The sequence below is a fragment of the Bison bison genome, unplaced genomic scaffold, assembly GCF_000754665.1.
Source record: "Bison bison bison isolate TAMUID 2011002044 unplaced genomic scaffold, Bison_UMD1.0 scf7180017864297, whole genome shotgun sequence".
NCBI classification, from domain to species: Eukaryota; Metazoa; Chordata; class Mammalia; order Artiodactyla; family Bovidae; genus Bison; species Bison bison.
Genome location: NW_011494869.1, coordinates 1,437,692 through 1,462,435, shown reverse-complemented (window position 1 = coordinate 1,462,435; position 24,744 = coordinate 1,437,692). Strand labels below are relative to the sequence as shown.

The window sequence follows — 24,744 nt, the reverse complement described above, 5'->3', positions numbered from 1 at the left end:
GTCTGACTCCTAGCGACCCCGTGGACTGCAGCCTACCAGGCTCCTCCGTCCATGGGATTTTCCAGGCAAGAGTACTGGAGTGGGTTGCCATTGTCTTCTTATGTAGCTAGCTGCTGCTGCTGAGACAAATGAGCTCTTTTTATTCAGTGGATACCTTTGGTTCAGGCCATTGTTTTCTCTGGAAATCTTGATTAACAATGGCTCCTAGATAAAGAGGCTTTCCTGATAGCTTAGTTGGTAAAGAATCTGCTTGCAGTGCAGGAGGTCTCAGTTCAATTCCTGAATCAGGAAGATCTGCTGGAGAAGGGATAGGCTACCCACTCCAGTATTCCTGGTCTTCCCTTTTGACTCAGCTGGTAAAGAATCTGCCTGCAATGTGGGGGATCTGGGTTCGATCCCTGGGTTGGGAAGATCAAGCTTTTACCTGGCTAGGTAGAGATAGTTTAAATGTTGCTCATAGATTTTTTGCTTTTTAATTCAAGTAAGGAATATAGCACATTTTGCCTTGGTTCCCTCTTTTTTTTTCCTTGATTGTCCTTTGGAGCATTGAGTAATGTAATAGTACTGTAAAATAGTAATGTAAGGGGAAAGACAGAGGAGAGGCAAGGATGATCCACAACTTCAATGAATGACATCAGTAGTAAATGGATAGGATCAAGTATTTAAATATTGTTCTCATTAATGGCATCACTGCTGACATTTTCAAAAAATTTTTTTTGGTGAAAACTTCTGTTTGTTTTATTTTTAAGAATCTAGCAAAAAGACATGCACAGAAAGGTTTCCTGCAGATTTGTTTATAATAATGAAAAAAGCTAAAAATTCAACATTAGGGGATTGGTATGAGGAGACTTTTATGCAGTTATTAAAAATTATAGAACAGTATGTGGTGTGGTTAATTATGTTTATGTGTGTTAGAATGGCCAAAAGTTCGTTCAGGTATGAACTTTTTGGCCAATCCAGTATATACATATTAACACTTTATATAGGTGAGTGAAGTTGCTCAGTCGTGTCCGACTCTTTGCGACCCCATGGATTGTAGCCTACCCGGCTCCTCAGTCTATGGAATTTTCCAGGCAAGAATACTGGAGTGGGTTGCCATTTCCTTCTCCAGGGGATCTTCCCAACCCAGGGATCGAACCCGGGTCTCCCGCACTGCAGGCAGACGCTTTACTGTCTGAGCAATGTACCACTAAATGTTTTAAAAGCACACAATTTCATTTCTTATTTACCTAAAAGTGAGTGCATTGAATAGGATTTTTTTTTTACCTAATTAATGAAAGCTGGGATGTTGTATCTTTTAATTGCTAAATACTTTCTGGGCCTAACAAATGGTTCTTTGTTGGTTTGAACACCAGTTAAGCAGGTGTATTTCTTTTTCCGGAGTGGATTGATGTAGTTTATTCATATGTCTATCCTAGATGGTTGCCTTTTCTTTTTCCTTGGAGATTTTATTTACTGTTAGTTCTCAGAAGATACAGGGACAAGAGGGAACTTGGTTCATCCCCACCCCCCACCCGCTTTTTTTTGTTTAGCTAAATCAGTTTTTACCAACATCAGTGAAGTATTTGGTGGAAAAAATGAAATCTACTTAGGAGCCTCTCTGGACTAATCTACTTGTTTCTAGGTATTTTTAAATTTCTTTCTGATTTTTTTCAGTCATCCATTAGTTATTTAGTAGCATGTTGTTCAGCCTCTATGCATCTGTGTTTTTCTTCATGTAATTGATTTCTAATCTCATAGTGTTGTGGTCAGAAAAGATTCTTGATATAATTTTAATTTTCTGAGATTTACTGAGGCTTGAGTTGTAATAGCTCAGTTGGTAAAAAATCTGGCTGTGATGCAGGAGACCTTGGTTTGATTCCTGGGTTGGGAAGATCCGCTGGAGAAAGGATAGGCTACCCTCTCCAGTATTCTTGGGCTTCCCTGGTGGCTCAGCTGGTAAAGAATCCACCTGCAAGGAGGGAGACCTGGGTTCGATCCGTAAGTTGGGAAGGTCCCCTGGAGAAAGGAAAGGCTATCCACTCCAGTATTCTGGCCTGGAGAATTCAATGGACTGTATAGTCCATGGGGTTACAAAGAGTTGGACACAACTGAGTGACTTTCACTTTGATGATTTTAATTTTCTGAGATTTACTGAGGCTTGATTTGTGACCCAAGATGGTGGAGAATGTTCTCTATGCACTTAAGAAGAACGTGTATGCTGCTGCTTTTGGATGGAATGTCCTATAAATATCAATTAAGTCTGTCTGGTCTAATGTGTTATTTAAGGCTTGTGTTTCCTTATTAATTTTTTTGTCTGGATGAGCTATCCTTTGTTGTAAGGTGGACTGTTAAAGTCCCCCACTATTATTGTGTTACTGTTGATTTCCTGTTCTATGGTATAGTTAGCATTTGCCTTGTGTATTGAGGTGCTCCTGCATTGAGTGCATATTTATTTACAACTGTCATATTGTCTTGTTGGATTAATCCCTTGATCATTATGTAGTGTCCAAATTACAATTTCTTGTAATTGTCCTTGTTTTAAAGTCATTTTGTCTGGTATGAGTATTGCTACTTCAACTTTCTTTTGATTTCCTTTTGCATGGAATATCTTTTTCCATCCCCTCACTTTCAGTCTGTATGGGTCCCTGGGTTTAAAGTAGGTCTCTTGTAGACAGTGTGTATATGGATCTTGTTTTTGTATCCATTTAGCCAATCTGTGTCTTTTGGTTGGAGCATTTAATCCACTTATATTTAAAAGGTAATTATTGATTTGTATGTTCCTTTTGACATTTTCTTAATTGTTTTGGGTTTGTTTCTGTAGGTCTTTTTCTTCTCGTGTGTTTCCCACCTAGAGAAAGTCCTTTAGCGTTTATCGTAAAGCTGTTTTGGTGGTGATGAATTCTCTTAGCTTTTGCTTCTCCTCAAAGCTTTTGATTTCTCTCTTGAATGTGAATGAGGTCCTTGCTGGGTAGGGTAATCTGCAGGTTTTCCCCTTTCATCACTTTAAATATATTTTGCCACTCACTTCTGGCCTGCAGAGTTCGTGTTGAAAAATCAGCTGCTAACCTTATGGGGATTCCCTTGTATGTTATTTATTGCTTTTCCCTTGCTGGTTTTAATATTTTTTCTTTGAATTTAGTTTTTGTTAGTTTGATTAAATGTGTCTTGATGTGTTTCTTCTTGGGCTAATCCTGTATGGGATTCTCTGACCTTCCTGGACTTGGGTGACTATTTCCTTTCTCATGTTAGGGAAGTTTCCAACTATAATCTCTTCAAATATTTGTTCAGATTGTTTTTGTTTCTCTTCTTCTGGGACCCCCGTAACACAAATGTTGGTGCCTTTCATGTTGTCCCAGAGGTCTTTGAGACCGTTCTCATTTCTTTTCAGTCTTTCTCTTTATTCTGCTCCTTGGCAGCTGTTTGCAGCATTCTGTTTTCCAACTCACTTATCCGTCCTTCTGCCTCAGTTATTCCGTTGATTCCTTCTAGTGTATTTTTTCATTTTAGTTACTGTGTTGCTCATCACTGTTTGTTCTTTAGTTCTTCTAGGTCCCTGTTGAATATTTCTTGTATCTTCTCGATCCATGAGTCCACTCTGTTTCTAAGATCTTGGATCATCTTTACTAACATTACTCTGAATTCTTTTTCAAGTACCTTGCCTATTTCCTCTTCATTTATTTGGTCTTGTGGATTTTTGCCTTGCTCCTTTGTCTGCAGCATGTTTCTGTGTTGTCTGATTTTGTCTTAACTTACTGTGTTAGGACTTCCCTGGTGGCTCAGATGGTAAAGCGTCTGCCTGCAATGTGGGATACCCAGGTTCCATCCCTGGGTTGGGAAGATCCTCTGGAGAAGGCAGTGGCAACCCACTCCAGTACTCTTGCCTGGAAAATCCCATGGATGGAGGAGCCTGGTAGGCTATAGTCAATGGGGTTGCAAAGAGTCAGACACAACTGAGTGGCTAAGCTAAACTTACTGTGTTTGTGGTCTCTCTTTCGCAGGCTCCAGGGTTGCAGTTCCTCTTGTTTCTGGTGTCTGCCCCTTGGTGGGTGAGGTTGGTCCAGGGGCCTGTGTCGACTTCCTGGTGGGAGGTAGTGTGCCTGTGCTTTGGTGGGTGGAATTGAGTCTTGTCTCTCGGACAGGCAGGGCTGCATCAGGTGGTGTGTTTTGGAGTGTCTGTGAGCTCAGTACCCTGGAGAAGGAAATGGCAACCCATTCCAGTGTTCTTGCCTGGGGAGTCTTACGGACAGAGGAGCCTGGAGGGCTGTGGTCCATGGGGTTGCCAAGAATTGAACACGACTGAGGTGATTTAGCACACAGGCACAGGAGCTTAGTATGACTTTAGGCAGCCTGTCTGCGGATCGATGGGACTGTGTTCCTGTCTTGCTGGTTGTTTGGCATAAAGCGTCCGGCACTGGAGCCTACAGGCTGGATGGAGCTGGGTGATGGAGATCTCTGGTGGAGCTCACACTGATTAATATTTCCTTGGGCCAGGAATTTTCTGGTGGTCCAACGTCTTGGACTCAGTGCCCTTTGCGTGCCACAGTCGATGGCACTTTGCTTCTGTAGCGGCCTGTATTTCTCCTGAAAACTTTCCTGGTTGTGGAGCTCCTTACTCCTGTCCCTTCAGGCTCTCTCTTCACAACCAACAGCTGTCCCCTCTTTGGGTCCACTCTCCAAACCCCACTTCCCTGCACCCTGGCCCTGGCTGCAGCAGAAGATACGTGACTGAGGCTAGGGTGTATAGGGCTGTAGCATGGGCCATGCCTGCAGTTCTTACTTTGTAGACCGCTTGCTGCCTTCTTCTCTGGTCACTTAGTCTCCTTTTTGCCCCAGCTCATCCCCACCATGAATGGGCTTTTCTGAGCATGAGCTTCTCCTCGCCTTCAGCTCGTCTCTGCCAGGGCTGCAGTTCCTCTGCCTTTCCTCTCTTCTTTAGTTCCTATTTATTTATTTTTTCAATTTTTATTCATTTTAGTTTTTCTTTTATGTATTTTTAGTCTTTTTATCATCCTATGAGGCTGCGTGGGATTTTTCTTTCCTTTCATGTGTTTGAGGTCATCTGCTAGTGTTTAGCGGAGAAGGCAGTGGCACCCCACTCCAGTACTCTTGCCTGGAAAATCCCATGGACGGAGGAGCCTGGTAGGCTGCAGTCCACGGGGTCGCTAAGAGTCGGACACGACTGAGCAACTTCACTTTCACTTTTCACTTTCATGCATTGGAGAAGGAAATGGCAACCTACTCCAGTGTTCTTGCCTGGAGAATCCCAGGGACGGGGGAGCCTTTCGGGCTGCTGTCTATGGGGTCACACACAGTCAGACACGACTGAAGCGACTTAGCAGCAGCTAGTGTTTAGCAGGTGCTTTGTGAGAATTGTGCCACATGTAAATGTATTCTTGACATGCTTGTGAGGAGAGGCGAATTCCGTGTCTTCCATTTTTGCTATCTTGCCTCCTTCCCCAATTGTTGAAACTTGAAAAAGTTATCTAGGGTACTGTTACCTGAAGACTCATAATCTAAGACTTATTTTACATTTATATTTTCACCATCATCTGTGTCTGTTTGTGCTATCCAATATGATGGCCATTAACTACATGTGACTGTTAAGTTTAAAATTCAAATTAAGTAAAATTAAAAAAATTTTTAGTTATGAAGCTACATTTCAAGTGTTCAGTAGCCACATGTGGCTATTGGCTATTGCGTTGGACAGTGTGGAGTTGGGAGATTTCCATCATAATAGAAAATTCTATTGGACGGCGCTGGTGAAGAAAGTTGCTCTCTTTTTTATTCATATTGTAATCTGTTTATTAATGGTGAAGTGTCTCTCTCTGTCACTTACCTTCTCTTTCCTATTATGGACAGAAAACAAAAATTTCTGAATTGTCAACTGTGTATTTGAAAGCTAAATACCCTAAATGTGTGTATGTGTGTTTTTTAAACCTTTAGGAAAAAACCCTAATACAGTACAGCAAAAATTGTTCCTTGTTTGGTTTCCTGATGTTTGTGAATTGAGTACTATTAAGAGTTATAGAAAATGAGTGCTTTTCCCCAAAGAACAAAAAGACAAAACTGAGTTATGTGCCAGGCACTGTCCTAGATACAGTGATACACAGGGTTTCTTTTTTCCCCTCAAGGGACTTACGAATTTGTTTGCAAACATTTTAACAGAAAGCTTAATGTAGTGTGATAATTGTTCTCCTTCTAATTCTTTGCTTTTCAACCTGCTATAAACTATCTTCTGCCTCTGTCTTTTCTTTGAAATTATTCTATCTAAAGTTTTTCACTTGCCAAACTCGGTGGACCCTTTCTCAGATCTAGCCTTACTTGACCTCTGTGCTTTATTTGAAACTTTAATTGTTCCCTGGGAAACTTGAAATTCTCTGTACGGTGGGAACTTTTGTGACTTTTCTTTTTTTCTGGCTCTGCCTTTCTCTGTGCCTACTTAAGTCTCTTTAGTGTCTTCATCTAATGCTTGAATGTTGGTAATCCCTATACTCGTTATTGACAGTTGTCTTTTCTCACTCTGCGTGTCCTCGAATACTCCTGTATGCCAGGCCTCTTCTGGATCTGTTAACTGTTGGACAGCTTAACTTGGATGGTCCACAAGCAGCTCAGTCTCATTTACTGATATTAATTTATCATTGACCCTAATGTTGGTACATAGGCACCATACTCATCCTGATTCTGGGCAACATTATTCAAACCAGAATCTTTTCAGCTTGCCCTGATCCATCTTCTGATTTACAAAATCTGGCCAGTTCTTTCTTTTTTAAAAATTTATTTTACTTTTTGGATGCATCTCATAGCTTGCAGAATCTTAGTTCCCCGTCCAGAGATTGAAGCCAGGCCACTGTGGTGGAAATGCCAAGTCCTAACCACTGGACCGCCAAGGAGTTCCCTGTCAGTTCTTTCTATATGATCTATACCTTCTGTTTTAAGACACCCACTAACTTGTCTTAATTAAACCCTTATTTGAAAAATAATATGTGAGATTTTTCTGTTAAATGTTGGCATTTTTTTAATATTGTCAGTCTTTAATTTTTAGCATTCTGATGTTACCTGATTGTATTTTTATTTTTGCACTTCCAGTTGGTGAACATGTATATCTTTAGTCTTTAAATTTTCTCATCTGTCACTTGGAGTTTGTTTACTCATTTTGCCACAGATTTTCCACTTGTTACATTTGTTATTGTTCTTTATGTCTTTCTTTTTTGTTATTAAAATATTTAATTATATTTAAAATTCTTTTAGCTTTATAGTCATATGGTTTCTATTTTCTCTTTTTTTCTATTTTCATTTTAGTTATTATCCTAGAAATTATAGTATCTCTTATTGCAGTCTACCATAAATTAGTAGGAAAATTTTCACAAAGTCTTTTGAAATTTTGCCTCTTAGGAAATTATTCAGAAATCTTTTGATGGCTTAATTTCATGAACCCTCCCTCATTTGTGCTATTGTCATATATTTTACTTTTGCATGTTTTAAAAAATTCACCTCATCTCCCCAAATTAGGATTATTCTTGTTGATATTCTGTTATAATTTTTATTTAGTTCTGAGCTGGGAGAGGATTTTTTCCCCCAACACTTGAAAGATGCCATTCCATTATCTTTTTGATGTCTTTGGTTTCTTTCAGTCTTCTATTAGTGTTACTGTTTCCTTCACTGAAAATTTTGGGTATTTCTTCCCTCTGTCTGGTTTTAGACTTTCCATCTTGGTTTTTAGGCAGTTGATTATGATGTGTAGTTTTGCTTTTCTATGTGTAGATTTGGTTTGCCTGCTTTGAATATGGAGTTTATTAAGTCTATACTTTGATGACTTGTCAGTTTAGAAAATTCTTGTCTGCTCTTCTGGCTGCTGGTTTTATGTCACTGTCTTCTCACTTTTTGTACTCTGAGTATACATATTAGACATTTTCTCTGTCTCATATGTCTTAACTCTCCTTTCTGTATTTCCTTGCTTCCTCTTGATCTATATGACTTTATGGATACCTTCTTCTGATATCTATTCCTGTTCACTAATCTTGTTCTTACAGATCTAATCTACTGGTAAATTCTTTTACTAAATGCTTAATCTCAGTTATAGTATTTCTTTCAAGAATTTGTTTTGACATTTCTTTAATAAATTTGAGGCCTGTATTGACATCTTCAACCTTCCCTCTGTTTTCATGAATATATTAATCATAAAAGTGTGTCTTGTAACTGCAGTATGTAAATTAAATGAAGCTATGTTTCTGTTTATTTCTTCTCTTGATTTCTCATCTGCTGTTCCTATTTTCATAGACTGCCTTGTGATTTTTGATTGGATGTCAGACAGTGTAGTGCAAATACCGTAGGCTACTGATGCTGTTACCGTCCTTCAAAGAGGGATAAATTTTCTTTAAGCAGCCAGAGTACTAGTGGACCAACACAGCTTGGTTGAGAGTTGGTTTTGGGTTTTATTAGGGCTGGCCTGTTTGATTTTTGCTCCTATTTCTAGCATGAAGTCATTGTGAGCTTCTAAGTCATGGCTCTAATTCTGTAGAGTATGGTGTTTTGTTTCTGTGGCTCTGTATCATATTGGTTTGTAATTTTCTTTCCTTGATGTCCATATTAGGTTTTGGTTTCAGAATCATGCTGACCTCATAAAACAACTATCATTTTTGTATGTTCTGTAAAAAGACTTTGGGTATTATTGGTATGATTCTACCTTAAATATTTGGACTAATTTTCCAGTAAGACTGTCTAGGCCTTGTATTTTCCTTGTATGGATATTTTAAAATTCAGAAATGTCTGTAGGTTTGGTAGTGATGTCCTCTTTTTAATTTCTGTTATTTGCAGTTCTTGTTTGTCTTTTTTCTTCTTGTTATATCTTCCTAGGGATTTATTAGTCCTAATCTGTCTTTTTAAAGAACCAGTTTTTTATTTTATTGATTTTTCTTTTGTAAGTTTAATTTTCATTGGTTTCTGCTTTTATATTTTTCTTTTAAAAATTTCTCATTGGCTGTAATTTTTTCCTAGCTTCTTGAGACAAAAGCTGTTAGAGACACAAAAATCAGAGATTTTACTATTTTTTCTTTACAGTATATATTTTTTGAGTTTTAAAATTTTCTCTAATAATTACCTTAGGCACCCCACATGTTTTGAATGTTATTTAATTAGTTAAAATATTTTCTAATTCTTATTGAGGTGTATTGACCTGGGAATTACTTAGAAAATGTTCCTTAATTTCGAAACACTGAGTATTTTTTACTTTTCTATTGTTTACGTCATATTTAATTCTGTTCTATTAGAAACTTAAGACTTGCTGTATGGCCTGGTATATGATCTGTTTTTGGCTACTGTCCATTAATTATTTGGAAAGAATATGAATTTTGCAGTTTTGAGTTCCATAGTTCAGGTTGATTGAATGTGGTATACAATTATTTGATATACTTGTTAATTTTTTTGGTTGGTTTGTTTTCTAGTTCTATCAGTTATGAAGCGATAAGGAGAATCTCCACTGTGGTTATAGATTTATCCTTTTCTCAGCCTTTGTGTTATACATTTTAAAGTTATGTTATTTGGTGCATACAAATTTAAGACTCTAATAGCTTCCTGATCAGGGGACATTTTTATCATTCTGAAGTATTTTATCTCTAGTGATATTTCTTGCCTTCAGGTATTCTTTATTGACTACTATACTGATATGGCTACATTAGTATATTTTACTTTTGTTTCTTTTCATGATAAATTTTTTCATCTTTTAATTTTAGTCTGTGTACAAAGTGTATAAGTCTGTTCTTATAACAGCATTTAGTTGTGGTTTTAAGAATTCAGTCTGGACATCTTTCTCTTTTGTGTAGGATGTTTAGTCATCCTAAACTAAATACATCAGCAACTGATGCATTTAGTTTCATTTTTTCATTTTTGTACTTGACTTTTTTATTTTTTTACTTTAAAAGTTGTTGTAGAATATAACAAAATTTGTCATTTAAATAGTTTTAAGTATACATTTCAGTGGCATTAAATACATTCACATTGTGGTTCTGTCAACACTACCATCCAGCTCCAGGACTTCTTTTGCCTTGCAAAACTGATACTGCCCATTAAACAATAACACTCTGTTATCCCTTTCCCCATCCCCTGGTAACTACCATTATCTGTCTCTCTGAATTTAATTACTTTGGGTATCTCATATAAGTGGAATCATACAGTTTGTGTCCATTTGTACTGGCTTATTTCACTTAACACTCATGCCTTCAAGGTTGATCCATATTACAGCATCTGTCAGTTTCCTTTTAAAGGCTGAGTAGTATTCCATTGCATGTATATTGTACATTTTATTGTTTATTCATCTGTCTGTGGACATGGGTTGGTTTCACCTTTTGGCTACTGTGAACAAATATCTGTTTTGTGTCTTTGCTTTCAATGCCTTTGGGTATATACCCAGAAGTGGAATTGCTAGATTATATGGTAATTCTGTGTTTCATTTTTGAGAAACCACCATACTGTTTTCCAGTGGCTGTTCTCTTTTGCATTCCCATCAACAGTACACACGATTTGAAGTGTTCCAGTTTTTCTACATCCTTGCTAACACATCTTATTTTCTTTTTTTTTAAAAAAATTCTAGTGAGTGTAAGGGTCTTCCCAGGTGGCATTAGTGGTAAAGAGCCCACCTGCCAGTGCAGGAGATATGAGAGACACGCATTTGATCCCTGGTTTGAGAAGATCCCCTAAATGAGGGCATGGCAGCCCACTCCAGTATTGCCTGGAGAATCCCATGGACAGAGGAGCCTGACGGGTAGGGTCACAAAGACTGAAGTGACTTAGCACACGCAGTAGGTGTGAAGTTTGTCTATTTGATCCACTTTTCTGTTTTTTTCCCCTCTGTGTTTTTTTATTTTTTGGTGCACCTTCCTTTGATTTAATCAGACATACCCTATTTTCTCCCCTTTGGTAACTCATTCAAAATATATTCTTTTTTGCTGTAGTACCCTACCTAGTACTCTTATTTTATGTAGATGTTGGCACTAAATGTATATATATATTTATACTGTGCTTTTTTACTGGAGAAATTATTCCTAGAGATTGCAACATACAGTCATTTATTCATCTCACTTCTTGCATTGTTGCTTCCATTCATTTTAATTCTGTGTGTTTTAAATACCACAATACAGTATTTAATTGTTCTGTGATCAATACTGATTATCCTTACCTTGACAAAATTACCTGTACAGTTGCTTTTTAGTTCTTTCTGAATTTCTATTGCTCCAAATAGCTTCTTGTAGTAGTTCTTTTTGCCTGTATAATGTGTCTTTATTGAGATAGAATTGACATATACCATTGTGTAAGTTTCAGGTGTACAATGTATTGTTTTGATACATTTATATGTTGCATGGTGATTACAGCTTTAGCCTTAGCTAACTCCCTCTGTCACGTCACGTAATTACTTGTAGTATTTCTTCCAGTAAAAATCTGCTGGTGCAGAATTTTTTGTGGGAAAATGTTTTTACTCCTCATTCATGTTGGAGGATCTCTTTGCTCTGTACATAATTTATAAATTTTCAGTTATTTTTTACCAAAACTTTAAGATTTTTATCCCATTTTTCCAGTTTCTAGCATTGTTTTTATTGAAGTTATCTCTAGTTTTAACTCTTCTTACTGCTGTTTTGAAGGTACTGTATCTCCTCCCTGCTCTTTCTCCCCTATGCTGATTGTAAAATTTTCTATTTTTCTGTGATTTTCATCAGTGGTACTATATTGTGCCTTCATATAATTTTTCTTTTTTAATTTCTCTTGCTTGAAATTCTTAGAGCTTCTTAAATCTGTTGGTTAATACCTTCCTCTTATATTTAGAAAATCTTGTAGAGGTTTGTTGTTCAGATCTGTTCTCTCTGTAGATCTTCAGTTATAGTTTTCATATGTCTCTTATTGGTCTTTTCTATATTTTCCACTTTGTTTTTTAATCTCTGGGCTTTTATTATGGTATTTTTTTTATCGACATGTCATCCAGTTCAAAATTCTGACTTTTGTGTTAATCTCCTGTTAACACCATTTATTAAACTCATTTTAGATGTTTCAGTTAAAGATTATCCTTTTGATTCTTTTCTTGTGTAGATACTAATTGTCTAGGGAAATATGCCATCTTTTCATGTATTTCTTCAATCTTTTCCACTGTTTTCTTGAACATATTAATAATTATATTTTAATGTCTTAGTTGGTTAACTCGAATATGTAGATTGCTTATTTGGTTCTATTTTGTGTTGTTTTTCTTCTTTTTGAGGTTTGCTCATATGGTCCTATTTCTTGGTAATATAGTTATTTTTAATTAAATGCTAGAAATGTAAATACTCCTGAAGTATTTACAATTAAATGTTAATTTAATTAATATTTTAGAGTCTTTACAATTTTGGTTACTCCCGAAGGGTATATCTTCCTCTGGAAAAGTTTCACCCTTTCTTCACTAGGTTGATAAAGTAGAAGTTGGGACACCTCAATTCAGGCAGGTACTGAATGGAGTGCAGGTTGGGTTTTGTTTATTGTAAAATATCAGCTATCTTTGATTCTTTCTTGGCTTTCATCTGATTCTTTCTTGGCTTTTCTTCTGAAAATCTAGTTTGTTCACCAGACTTCTTCCCTTGAAGGCTTCTGAACTCTTAAGTTTTGTTTCATCAGTTCCCAGAGCTCTGATTTTCAGCCTTTCAGTTTTTTGGCCGTTTGAACTTCAGAAGTTCATACATGCCATGAGAGGAAAAGACAGCCACATGCTTAAGACCTCTCGTGTCTCTGATTTTGTTACTACAGGCTTCTCAGACTGCTTTAAACTTCTGCTCAGGACAAAGTATAATTCTCAGCCTTTTCACTGTGCTTTGAGTTGTCCAAGAAAAGAGCATTAATTTAATTCTCCATAGTTATCTCCTGAATTTTAGTCCCTCTTGTTCCAACTTCTTAGGCAACTCTTAGGTGCCTTCTAAGAGATGACTTTGTGTTCATCTGGCTTTGCCAGTTTTCACAGGAATTACTGGTTTGTTATACGCTTTTTGTCCCAACTTGGAGGTTAGTTACGTAGCTACTTGCAAGTGATTTAGTATTAATTTTGCTCTAGTCACTGTTAGTGTTTCTTTAAAATAAAAATGTACTTCTTTAATTGGTGCAAGGGCCTTTCAATTTGACTTCTTTTTTACTTGTCAAGATATTTTCCCCCCATCATTCTATTATTTCTGCTTCCCTGGTGGCTCAGATGGTCAAGAATCCACCTGCAATGTGGGACACCTGGGTTCAATCCTGGGTTGGGAAGATCCTCTGGAGGAGGATGACAATCCACTCCAGTATTCTTGCCTGGAGAATTCCCTTGGATGGAGGAGCCTCATGGGCTCCAGTCCATGGGGTTGCAAAGAGTTGTACACGTCTGAGTGACTAAGCACAGCTACTACTTCTGTTCTTTAATGAATTACTTGTTTTCTTGGAGATCTTCACAGGTATGCTCTCATTTTAATCTATGTAGCTGGCTTACTTACGAAGTTTTCTTAATCAATTATAAACCACAGAAATGCTTGGAAGAAAGTTTGGAAAGTACTATAAAAAGTTAGGAAGAACTCAGGGATAGGATTATTTTGTATATATGTGTGTGTGTGTGTGTGTGTGTGTGTGTGTGTTTCACTTTCTTGTACATTTATGTCGTTACTTTGTGGGGAACTTTGTTAGATTTAGCTTGTGCAAATCCCTTTGTGGTCACCTTTTCCAGTCCAGAATCTGTAATCACCTCAGTCTGTCTTTGAGTCCAGAGTAAATTTGATTGGCTCAATTTGTGTGGATCCTCTTCATTTACACTGGCTCCATTTACATTTCTCCAAATGGAGAAATGGGGTCCTCTGCCTGTTGCAGATGAGAGGAGGGTGAGGTTTTAGAAAGTAAGGTGTGGGAATGGAGAAGAAATGATTGATATCTCTAATAAAACAATAGACAGGCAAGCTGCAATTCAGAAGTCTTAAAAACTGAAAACAAAGTTATTCCTTAGTTTCTGCCATATTCATTTGTTGATGAAACTGATTTGAGTGAGGTATTTTATTCTACTTTGAATATTCATGTTTCCCTGAAAATGTCACTATATTTGATACAGGGTAGTGTTCTACTACTGCAAGATATAACTTGACTAAATTATGAAAAGTTCTAAATTGAGAAACATCTTTCCCTGAGATTTTTGGCTAAGTAATTGTAGATCTGTACTCCTTACACGGACTTATTGCACACTTACTATATGGCACATGAGTAAAGGAGGCCTGGCCCATATCATTGACCTTTCATCTAGTACAATTACGAGTTTCCTGGATTTTGGAAAAAACATTTAAGTGTTTTAACAGCAGCTTATAATTATTGTCAACTTTGGATAGTAGTTCTATTATTTTCATTTTTTAGCATATTTAAAAATAAATTTGTTTAAAATTTTTATACAGAAACAGCTTATTATAGTTTATTAGTGCTTATTGCTATTTTTTTTGTTAGTTTATCAGTGCTTATGGCTATTTCTTTGTAGTCGTTTCTAACCTTTTTTGCAGAGAGGCTTATTTAGAAGACTTATAATATTTTACCAGTTTTCTTTACGTGTACTTCTTATATACTTTGGTAATGGCATTTATACATCTAGTAATTGACAGTATGTCCTTTAAGAAATTATTCTCAGCCATTTAAGTAGCTGCCAGATAATCATGCATGTCCACTATCTATTGGATTTAGTCACCATTGATAATTTTTTTCCTTTTTGACTTCTCAGTAGCTTTAAAACCCAAAATTATATGATCTTTTTTGAAGACATAGTCTAGCAAGAGAAGCAAATCATGTAAATGTGGAAAGCACTGATTAGTGAATCCTCAGATTGTTATTTTATGCATTAACCTGTACAGGGAGAATATGGAATTGCAGTGCAGTGAGAGAAGTTTTAGAAGTAAAGTGAAGCATTTTTGAGAGAAATATCATTTAAGACTTATGCAAACTTACCCTTTAGCCTCTCTGTTCTGGTCTAGTTTTAATGTGGTGCTGTTCTTAACGTGGAAAACTCATAGGTTGAGGCCCCCTTGTGGTCTGTTAACCAAAGCAAATAGCACAAATGGAACTAAGTAATGGAGATCTTAATTCATTCCTTTCTTTATAATAATTTTTAAAAAGTGCCTCCTGAGGGAAAAAAGAGGAAAATATTCTTGTATTAATAGTTTACTGATTTTAAAACTTGCCAATTATTTTATAATTGAATGTGTATATATGTTAGCTGGACACTGACCTAAAGAAAAATAGGTTATTGGGTAGACTATCATTGTCATCTTTGGCATCTAACTTGATTAGTTGTAAGTGCCTTAAAAATATATAATAGGGTTGGCCCACCACCCTCTCCCCCTAAAACATACACACAGACACACGCATGCATGTGTGTATGTGGGGCTTGGGAAATTTGTTGTTTATATTCATACTGAGTTGCTTGACTTGAGAGGGCCGGGAGTTGTATGAGGCATTGGAAGAAATAAAAATTTTTATTAGTGAGTTGGTCCAGTTAAGCTTATTTGCTTTTCCTAACATTATTGGCAAGGTCTTGTCAGTGTGTGTGGGAGGGTATGTGGAGGAAGTGAAGAAGTAGCAGCATCAATCAGTGTTTTTAAGGAAAACTGCAGATACAAAGCAGCTGCTTTTCCTTATACCCAGTAAGATTTATGATGGTTGAGAACAGTCCAATACAGTGAGTATCGGCTTTGCGATTAGATAGACCTGGCATTAAAACGGATTTTATCTTTTAGCAGTTCTCAGGCAGTTTGTAATATCGAGAAAGTTACTCCATCTCTGAACTTGTTTCCTCTCTTTAAGAAGTGAAGACTCATCTTATTGAACTGTTTCATCATATAAAGTCCTGGCATTTACCAGTGTTATTATTACTTCTTAGTTCAGTTCAGTTGCTCAGTCGTATCCAACTCTTTGCGACTGCAGCACGCCAGGCTTCCCTGTCTATCACCAGTTCCTGAAGCTTGCGCAAACTCATGTCCATTGAGTTGGTGATGCCATCCAATCTTCTCATCCTCTGTCGTCCCTGTTTCCTCCTGCCTTCAGTCTTTACCAGCATCAGGGTCTTTTCCAAGAAGTTAGTTCTCCACATCAGGTGGCCTAAGTGTGGTAGCTTCAGCTTCAGCATCAGTCCTTCCAGTGAATATTCAGGACTGATTTCCTTTAGGATTGACTGGTTGGATCTCCTTGCAGTCCAAGGGACTTCTTAGGAAAAGGGCAATTTTGAGTCCTAAAGAAAGCATACCGAAGGATTTTTTTTTTTCTTTTTTACAATTGGGCTATTGGTAAACACTCCTAATGGTAGATTGAATGTGTCTTAAAAAGTGGTATAGTAATGAAATGTGTTTTGCTGTTTCACTGTGGTTTTCAAAAGTTGATTTTAGAACCAGTCTCACTATCTTATAGTCAGTTTATTTAATAATTAATCTAGTCCATTTCAGAAGAAATAAGGTTAGTTGGCATTACTTTTAACAGAAAAAAGAGACTGTAAAACCCCAGATGAATCATAAGATTTTCTCCTTTCCACAGATTTCCTTGGCAACTAAGTCATAAAAATTTACTAATATTTTCTTTTTGAATAAAAGGAGAAAACTAGAAAGATATCAGTGTAAGTACAGCTGCTTGGGTTCAAATGTTTGTTGGAATTAGGTGTGCTATAAATCATGTAAACAAAGATTTAACTGTAGACATATCATCAGAAGGCTATGGTATGTATTCATACCTGCCTCTTTCATGTTTTCCTTAATTTCTTGAGTTTACAAAATATCTAGCTTACATTTGGATAATGTCTAACTGAAGACTCTTGTTCTAACCCCTATATGTAACCAATAAATACTTTTAACGAAGAAAATATTTTGGTAGTGAAAATTTCTCTTTTTAATTGTGAAATGGATTTTTGTTATCTTATCCTTTAATATCTGTTCTTGGGGGAAACTTATTTCAGAAAAGAAAAGGGGTGGGGGAAAAATAGCTACAGCAAAATGGAGAGTTAAGATCATAAAGGGTGATGGCAAGAATACATGCCATTCTACCAGGAACTTGTTTTTTAAACATAAAAAGCATATGTGGCAAATTTACATATTTACTAATTAAAAAGGCTTCCTGGAAACATTAAGTAGACTTATCTTCTATAACCTTTAACATTGTCACTAATGGATATTGCATAGAAAATTTCATCGAAGGTCCTTTAAATAATGTAAATGATTATGAATATGTAACTAGTTAATATGCAGCCATGAAAGGATTATCATGTAGAGGTTAATGAACATTCTGCTCTTATGGTTTGCAGGGCTTTTCTTTTTGTGCTTTTGGCTCACTTCATGCTTGGAAACACATGCATTGGGATTGGAAAGCATCCTGACTGTTTTTGGGTCTCTTCTCTTAATGGGGTTGTTAAATAAGAACTTTATAAAAAGGATTTCATGAAGATTTTTTCTTTTTCAATTTACATTTAATTCTGTTTGTCTATTTTATAATTACTGTCGAGTTAGAAACAGTGAAATGGATTGATGTAGCTTTAGCCTGGTTCTTCCAGATGTAAAGTCAGTACTCTTATTATATGTTATCACTGTTATTAAGTGTTGCTATGTGATTGATACTTATTGAGAGAGCTTTATTCTAAAACTGACTTTTTATGCTGAGTTAATGTGTAGTATGGTTGGATATCTGATTACAACATGTATTTTGGTACAGGATTGCTGCCTTAGTATTTAAAATGTCCTAAAGGAAGATATTTACTTCAGGAATTAAATGTTATAATAGAGGAATTTAGTGACAGGCCAAAAAAAAAAAGACGTGATTTTTAGATGAAACATGGTGCTTATATAAGATGCAGTATTGGTATTTAGAACAGTGAGAAAGAACAGTGTTTCAAACTGTAACACTGCTGTCTTTTTCAGGTGGCATTATATTAAGCATAGTAATTTCATCTCTTAGTTTCTCTTTCTCTAAAATGGTGCTACAGTATTTGAAATTATTGTTTAAAGTTTTGTTATCAATGGGCAGTTTAAAAACATAATTAGTAATCTTTGAAAAGGGTTTTTTTTTTTTAAGTTGCTATTCACATGTTCTTTTTTTTCCCCCTTACTAGTTAGTGTTCTTAATTTTTTGAGCATTTTAAGAATCTGTTGAAATATCTCTAAGGAAAACAAGTAAGTTTTATGTTTAATTTCGTTGTTTCAGTATTATAAGCATAGCTTAAACTGACTATGAAGTGCTTAAAATTTTATCATAATTCACCAGGGGAACAAAATGGGCCGTTCAGAGCATCTCTTTATCCCAAGTATTTCTTCTTGAAATGTAGTAGAAAAATATAACTGAACTCATTTTTAATGCATCAGAATAAAAATTACAGGTGAAAACATTTGAAGATATACTGACAAAATAAAATACTTTCACTGCTGTCATTTTTTTTAAACTGATGAAATGTGGATGTTACATTGTTTTTTTGTTATTTATAACATTTGTGTATTCTGCAAAATATGTAACATTGAAAACAGGCCTGCAGATTGTACAAAATACTAGTTATCTTATATCATATGTCACCTAATAGTTATGAAGTGGGTTTTGTACCTAAGTATGAATTGGAAAGCTGTAATTTGTTCTGCAGTTATCAGCCTGCATTAGAGAGGTATGATAAAGTGTGCTGCTTAAAAACTAACATTCGCATCTCTGTGCATTTGACAAATAAAAATGTGTATCGAGATGCTTTTAAATCTGTAAAGCCACTACTGTAGCTTTCTGATACAGTGATTTTGTAGCTTTGTGCATTGCCCTGTTTTTTCATGAGTAGTTATCTGTTTTCATGACAGGTGGTCACTAACTGCCAAGAGAAAATCCAGCATTGGTGAGTGAAAGATCGTTTTATTACCTTTCTGAAATACTAATGGAATCACTTATTTGTATTTTAAAAAAGTACAGTTTTCGCATCCTATAATTGAGTTCTTCTGGTAATCTCCATTTTGAATCCTTTTGGTACTAATTTATATTGTCTGTAATTGTTTATTGAATTCTGTGTTCCCTGATTTCCTGAAGTTGCATCACCATTTGTGTTTATTTTAATATTTTAATTGCTTTCTTTTTCCCTTCCTTCGTCTCTTTTTTTAAAGTTAGAATATTACTATTGTTATGAAGTTGAGACTGATGCATTTTTTAACCTGACTAATCAGCTTTATTTGGGGACTGTTTTTTGTATATGTAGTAGAATAATAATTAGAATCAATTGTTTTAAAATAATGGTGGAAATATGTACAGATACATTTTCCCAGAGTTTGAAAAATCTAATTAATTGGCTGCATCTCAGAGCTTGCTTTAGAGACCACACTTTTTAGAATATAGAGAGAAAGAAAGCATATCTATTTTAATGTGCTAATGTATAGTTAATAGGACAGTGCTTGGTAAATAACACATTTCTTGTGTCTTCTGAGGAAAATGCTCAATTTAATGGTGAATAAAATCTTATGACTTGTCATGAGGTATAGCTGTTGATCTTACGGATATCAAATTACAATATATCCATGCTGTGTTTACGAAGATTGTACTGAGAGAACAACAGGAGCTGTCTTGATTATTGTCTGCAGGGTTATTGCAGAATCATGATAACTGCCCCTTTAGTGGTGAGATTAAACCTTTGGTTATACACCATCAAGCATATAATATTTTAAATTTATTTTAAGAGGCTTTTTCTTCATGCCTGAGAGATCTTCAAGGAAATAATTTATAGTTAGTGTATATCAAATGTTTTTTGGTTTAAATGCACATAGGCTGCAAGCAGTGGATAAGGGTAAAAATTGGTGCCATCGGTACACATCATCATATTAAATTCTGACTTTTGGCTTGCAGAAATAATCTAAAACTAAATAATACACATTTTATAAATAAAAATTCAGAGACTTCATTAATTTTCAATAAATGCAGAGTCGTAGCTGCATCCACCGGTGGTTTAAGTCTGTCAGTATTTCCATAATGGACCATTGACTTTTCATTTTACATTCAGTCCAGGTTGAAACTTGAAATGCAAGTACTTGGTCACAGAATTAATATTTTTCACCTGCTAATTTGGCAAAAGTGATCCATTTTACAGATAATTCCCAGGTGAAGTTTTACAGTGTGGACTTTATTGGTTTTGGTAAAGAATTCAGGACACTAGTAAAAGGTTGATTCACTCAGAACAGATACTAATTTACACAGTGTGTGAATGACACCTTGCTTCTGGTTGTGTTTTAAGATTCTTTCCCTTCTAGACTGAGAGTTCTTTAAGGCTAAGGGGCATGTTTTCTTCCTTTTATCTATAACTGTGTTTGGCACAGTATAGGCACTTAATAAGTGTTTGAATAAATAAAGACCAAATATTTGATTATTTTATGTATAACGTTTTTACAAGTACCATATAGTTATGTACAGCATTTTTAGAAGTACTGTATAGCATTACCTAAGCCTGATGAACATTGATAGAAATGTGTCATTTACATCAGAGCAGATTCATATGAATCTGTCTCAGTTTCCAGATTTTCTGTAGCTCCAAACTACAGAGCTTAGCATATTTGCCTCCACATATCTTAAAGTAATATAGTACCTTATCTACATGTTAAACAATTAAAATAATTTTTCCAGTTAATTTGCATTTTCCTCTGAATTATTTTTAATGTGGCTCAGGAAACAGACTTTTATGTTTGTTTTTAATGAGGATCTGATATTGCTGGAATCCAAATGGCCAGTGAATTTACCAATTTATTACATTAAAAAACTGAAACCAAGTGTCTCCATTCCTCTGAAAGCCAGGAAATTGCTATTTGGGAGTGCTGTGGAATTCTTGTGATGTTTTTATTATCTTAATTCCAGAAACAATGATTGAGTTTCTACCATATGCCAGTATTATACTGCTGTTTGGAATTGAAAGACCCTGCTATGGAGAAATTCAGCAGTCCTCAACCTTTTTAGCACTGGGGATCAGTTTCATGGAAGACAGTTTTTCCATGTACTGGGGGTAGGAGGAATAGTTTCGGGATGATTCAAGTGCATTACATTTATTGTGTACTTTCTTTATATTATTATTACATTAGTTCCACCACAATTCATCAAGCAGGAGATCTTGGAGGTTAGGGACCCCTGGAGAAATTGATAGTTGGACACTAAACAGCGAAATTACAATAATTCTGTGCTAGTTGGTTAGAGATAGGAAGCAAAACAGAGACAAATTATTTTTAAGGGTGTCTCATGCATTGCTTTAAAAAATATGTTGCTTTTCACTAACCTTTGGTGTTATTATAGTCTAAAATACAATTCATGTAACTAAGTTCCCCTTTTTTATGAGTACATACCAATATAATAAGGAGGAGCAAAACATGTGATTTTTTTTGAAGTGTTGTCTTAGGCTAGTGATGTATATCTTTGTGAAGTTTTAAAAAATTCTTAAGGGGAAGAGTAATGAATTAGAATATTACCCTTCAAAGATAATCCTATTTTTTTAAAATGTCGGACACAAAATAAAAATATTTATAGAAATATAAAGTGGTAAAATTACTCTGGACCAGTGAAAATGGTCCAGAACAATGAGATCTGCCCCCAGAAATCTCTTTGAGAAAATTAATTCAGATCCCAGAACTTTGTTTTACTTAAAGACATTTATAGTATTTGTTTAATTAGTAACAGATAAACAGGAAATGTTTGAGCCTAATAGTTGAGAATTTGTGTAACATTTTTAGAACTAGTAGTGGTTTTCAATTTAGTGAAGATTTAAGAAAATTTTTAGGTACATCTTATTTTCCATGTAATTCTTTTTACTTAACTCATTATAAAATCCATACACTATTTTCTCATTAAATGTCAGTGTACTTCCTAGTGTTTGACCCACGTGGGGCTGATAACTCTGTGTAGTTTATTTGTAATTTTTTATCCTTCTAATTCTTTCAAAGAGCATGGAGGGATTTGGAGGCACAGACCTACGCTGGAATTCTGTCATTTTCTAACTTTGTTACCTTGGGTGAATTATGAAGATTCTTAAGTTTTCTTCTTGTAAAGTGATTAACTTGAAGTTTAAGTGTGAGATAATGTCTATAGACTATCCAGACTGGCCCTTAATAAATACAGTAACTCTGAAATCTTTTTGGAAAAGTTTTAAACTCATTGTTAGATGAAGAAAGAAGGAAAAATCAAAAACCCTCCAAAACTTTGTAAATATTCCTGAATATTTTGTGTTCACACCATTATCTTTTATCCTGATGGAGAGATGGTTTACTGAGTGGTATTGTTAAGCTTTTATTGTATTCAAAAAACTTTGATTATAAAGAGTTTCAAAGGGTGATGGAGTTGTGTACTGAACCCACATGTATCCACCACTCTGCTTCAATGATTGTCAACTCATGGTTTCATCTGAACTGTTTGTTTCCTTTTAAAACAGTGTATCTTACCCTCTTCCCCCATCTCTCAACTATTTTGGCATGAATCTGAAGCATATCATTCCATGTGGACATATTTTAGTATACATCTTAGAGACATAAAGGATTCCATATTAACTTTTTAAATTGTAAGTTAAAACATTTGAAATCACGACTCTACACCTGGACATCACCAGGTGGTCAATACTGAAACACATTGATTATATTCTTTGCAGCTGAAGATGGAGAAACTCTATACAGTTAGCAAAAACAAGACTGGGAGCTGACTGTGGCTCAGATCATTGCCAAATTCAGACTTAAATTGAAGAAAGTAGGGAAAACCACTAGACCATTCAAATATGACCTAAATCAAATCCCTTACAGTTATACAGTGGAAGTGACAAATAGATTTAAGAGATTAGATTTGATAGACAACAGTGCCTGAAGAACTGTGGACTGAGGTTCGTAACATTGCACAGGAGGCAACGATCAAGAAAATCCCCAAGAAAAAGAAATGCAAAAAGACAAAATGGTTGCCTGAGGAGGCCTTACAAATAGCTGCGAAAAGAAGAGAAGTGAGAGGCAAAGGAGAAAAGGAAAGATACCATCTGAATGCAAGAGTTCCAAAGAATAGCAAGGAGAGATAAGAAAGCCTTCCTCAGTGATCAATGCAAATAAATAGAGGAAAACATTAGAATGGGAAAGATTAGAGATCTCTTCAAGAAAATCAGAGATACCAAGGGAACATTTTTCCAGTAGTCATGTATGGATCTGAGAGTTGGACTGTGAAGAAAGCTGAGTGCCGAAGAATTGATGCTTTTGAACTGTGGTGTTGGAGAAGACTCTTGAGGGTCCCATGGACTGCAAGGAGATCCAACCAGTCCATTCTAAAGGAGATCAGTCCTGGGTGTTCTTTGGAAGGAATGATGCTAAAGCTGAAACTCCAGTACTTTGGCCACCTCATGTGAAGAGTTGACTCATTGGAAAAGACTCTGATGCTGGGAGGGATTGGGGGCAGGAGGAAAAGGGGACGACAGAGGATGAGATGGCTGGATGGCATCACTGACTCGATGGACATGAGTTTGAGTGAACTCTGGGAGTTGGTGAGGGACAGGGAGGCCTGGAGTGCTGCGATTCATGGGGTCGCAAAGAGTCGGACACGACTGAGCGACTGAACTGAACTGGAGGGAACATTTCATGCAAAGATGGGCTCGATAAAGGACAGAAATGGTATGGACCTAACAGAAGCAGAAGATACTTAAGAAGAGGTGGCAAGAATACATAGAGAATGGAGGAGGAAATGGCAACCCACTCCAGAATTCTTGCCTGGGAAATCCCATGGACAGAGGAGCCTGGAGGAGGGCTCCAGTCCATAGGGTCGCAAAGAGTCAGACACGACTAAGCATGAGAATGAACAAATGAAAGTGGAATGTGTTTCCCACTCTGGAGATGGGAGAATTTAGCAAAAGGGAGTTTGGAGAGATGATTATCTTGGGAAGAATCAAAATATTAATAAAGCTATTTTGAGAGTAAAAAAAAAAAAAAAAGAATACACAGAGAAGAACTATACATAGAGATTTTCATGACCCAGATAACCACAATGGTGTGATCACTCACCTAGAGCCAGATATCCTGGAATGCGAAGTCAGGTGGGCCTTAGGAAGCATCGCTATGAACAAAGTTAGTGGAATTGATGGAATTCCAGCTGATCTATTTCAAATCCTAAAAGATGGTGCTGTGAAAGTGCTGCACTCAATATGCCAGAAAATTTGGAAAACTCAGCAGTGGCCACAGGACTGGAAAAGTTCAGTTTTCATTCTAATCTCTAAGAAAGGCACTGCCAAGGAATGCTCAAACTACCGCACACTTGCACTCATCTCATACACTAGTAAAGTAATGCTCAAAATTCTCCAAGCCAGGCTTCGACAGTATGTGAACAACTTCCAGATGTTCAAGCTGGATTTAGAAAAGGCAGAGGAACCAGAGATCAAATTGCCAACCTCTGTTGGATCATGGAAAAAGCAAGAGAGTTCCAAGAAAACATCTACTTCTGCTTCATTGACTGAGCTAAAGCTTTTGACTGTGTGGATCACAACAAACTGTGGAAATTCTTAAAGAAATGGGAATAGCAGGCCTCCTGGCCTGCCTCCTGAGAAATCTGTATGCAGGTCAAGAAGCAACAGTTAGAAATAGATACAGAACAACTGACTGGTTCCAAATTTAGAAAGGAGTATGTCAAGACTGTATACTGTCACCCTGCTTATTTAACTTATATGTATAGTACATCACATGAAATGCCAGGCTGGGTGAAGCACAAACTGGAATCAAGGTTGCTGGGAGAAATAGCAATAACTTCAGATATGCAAATAACACGACCATTGTGGCAGAA

The 24,744-nt window shown here is 36.2% G+C and overlaps 1 protein-coding gene across 1 annotated transcript in view; it reads left to right on the top strand.

Moving 5' to 3' along the window:
* The window catches only part of URI1 (URI1, prefoldin-like chaperone), a 116,552-nt gene that overhangs the window by 56,926 nt on the left and 34,882 nt on the right, over positions 1–24,744 (top strand). Inside the window, exon 12 of the mRNA XM_010851101.1 lies at positions 18,792–18,826. Coding sequence (XP_010849403.1) covers positions 18,792–18,826 — 35 coding nt within the window. The remainder of the gene's footprint in view (positions 1–18,791; positions 18,827–24,744) is intronic.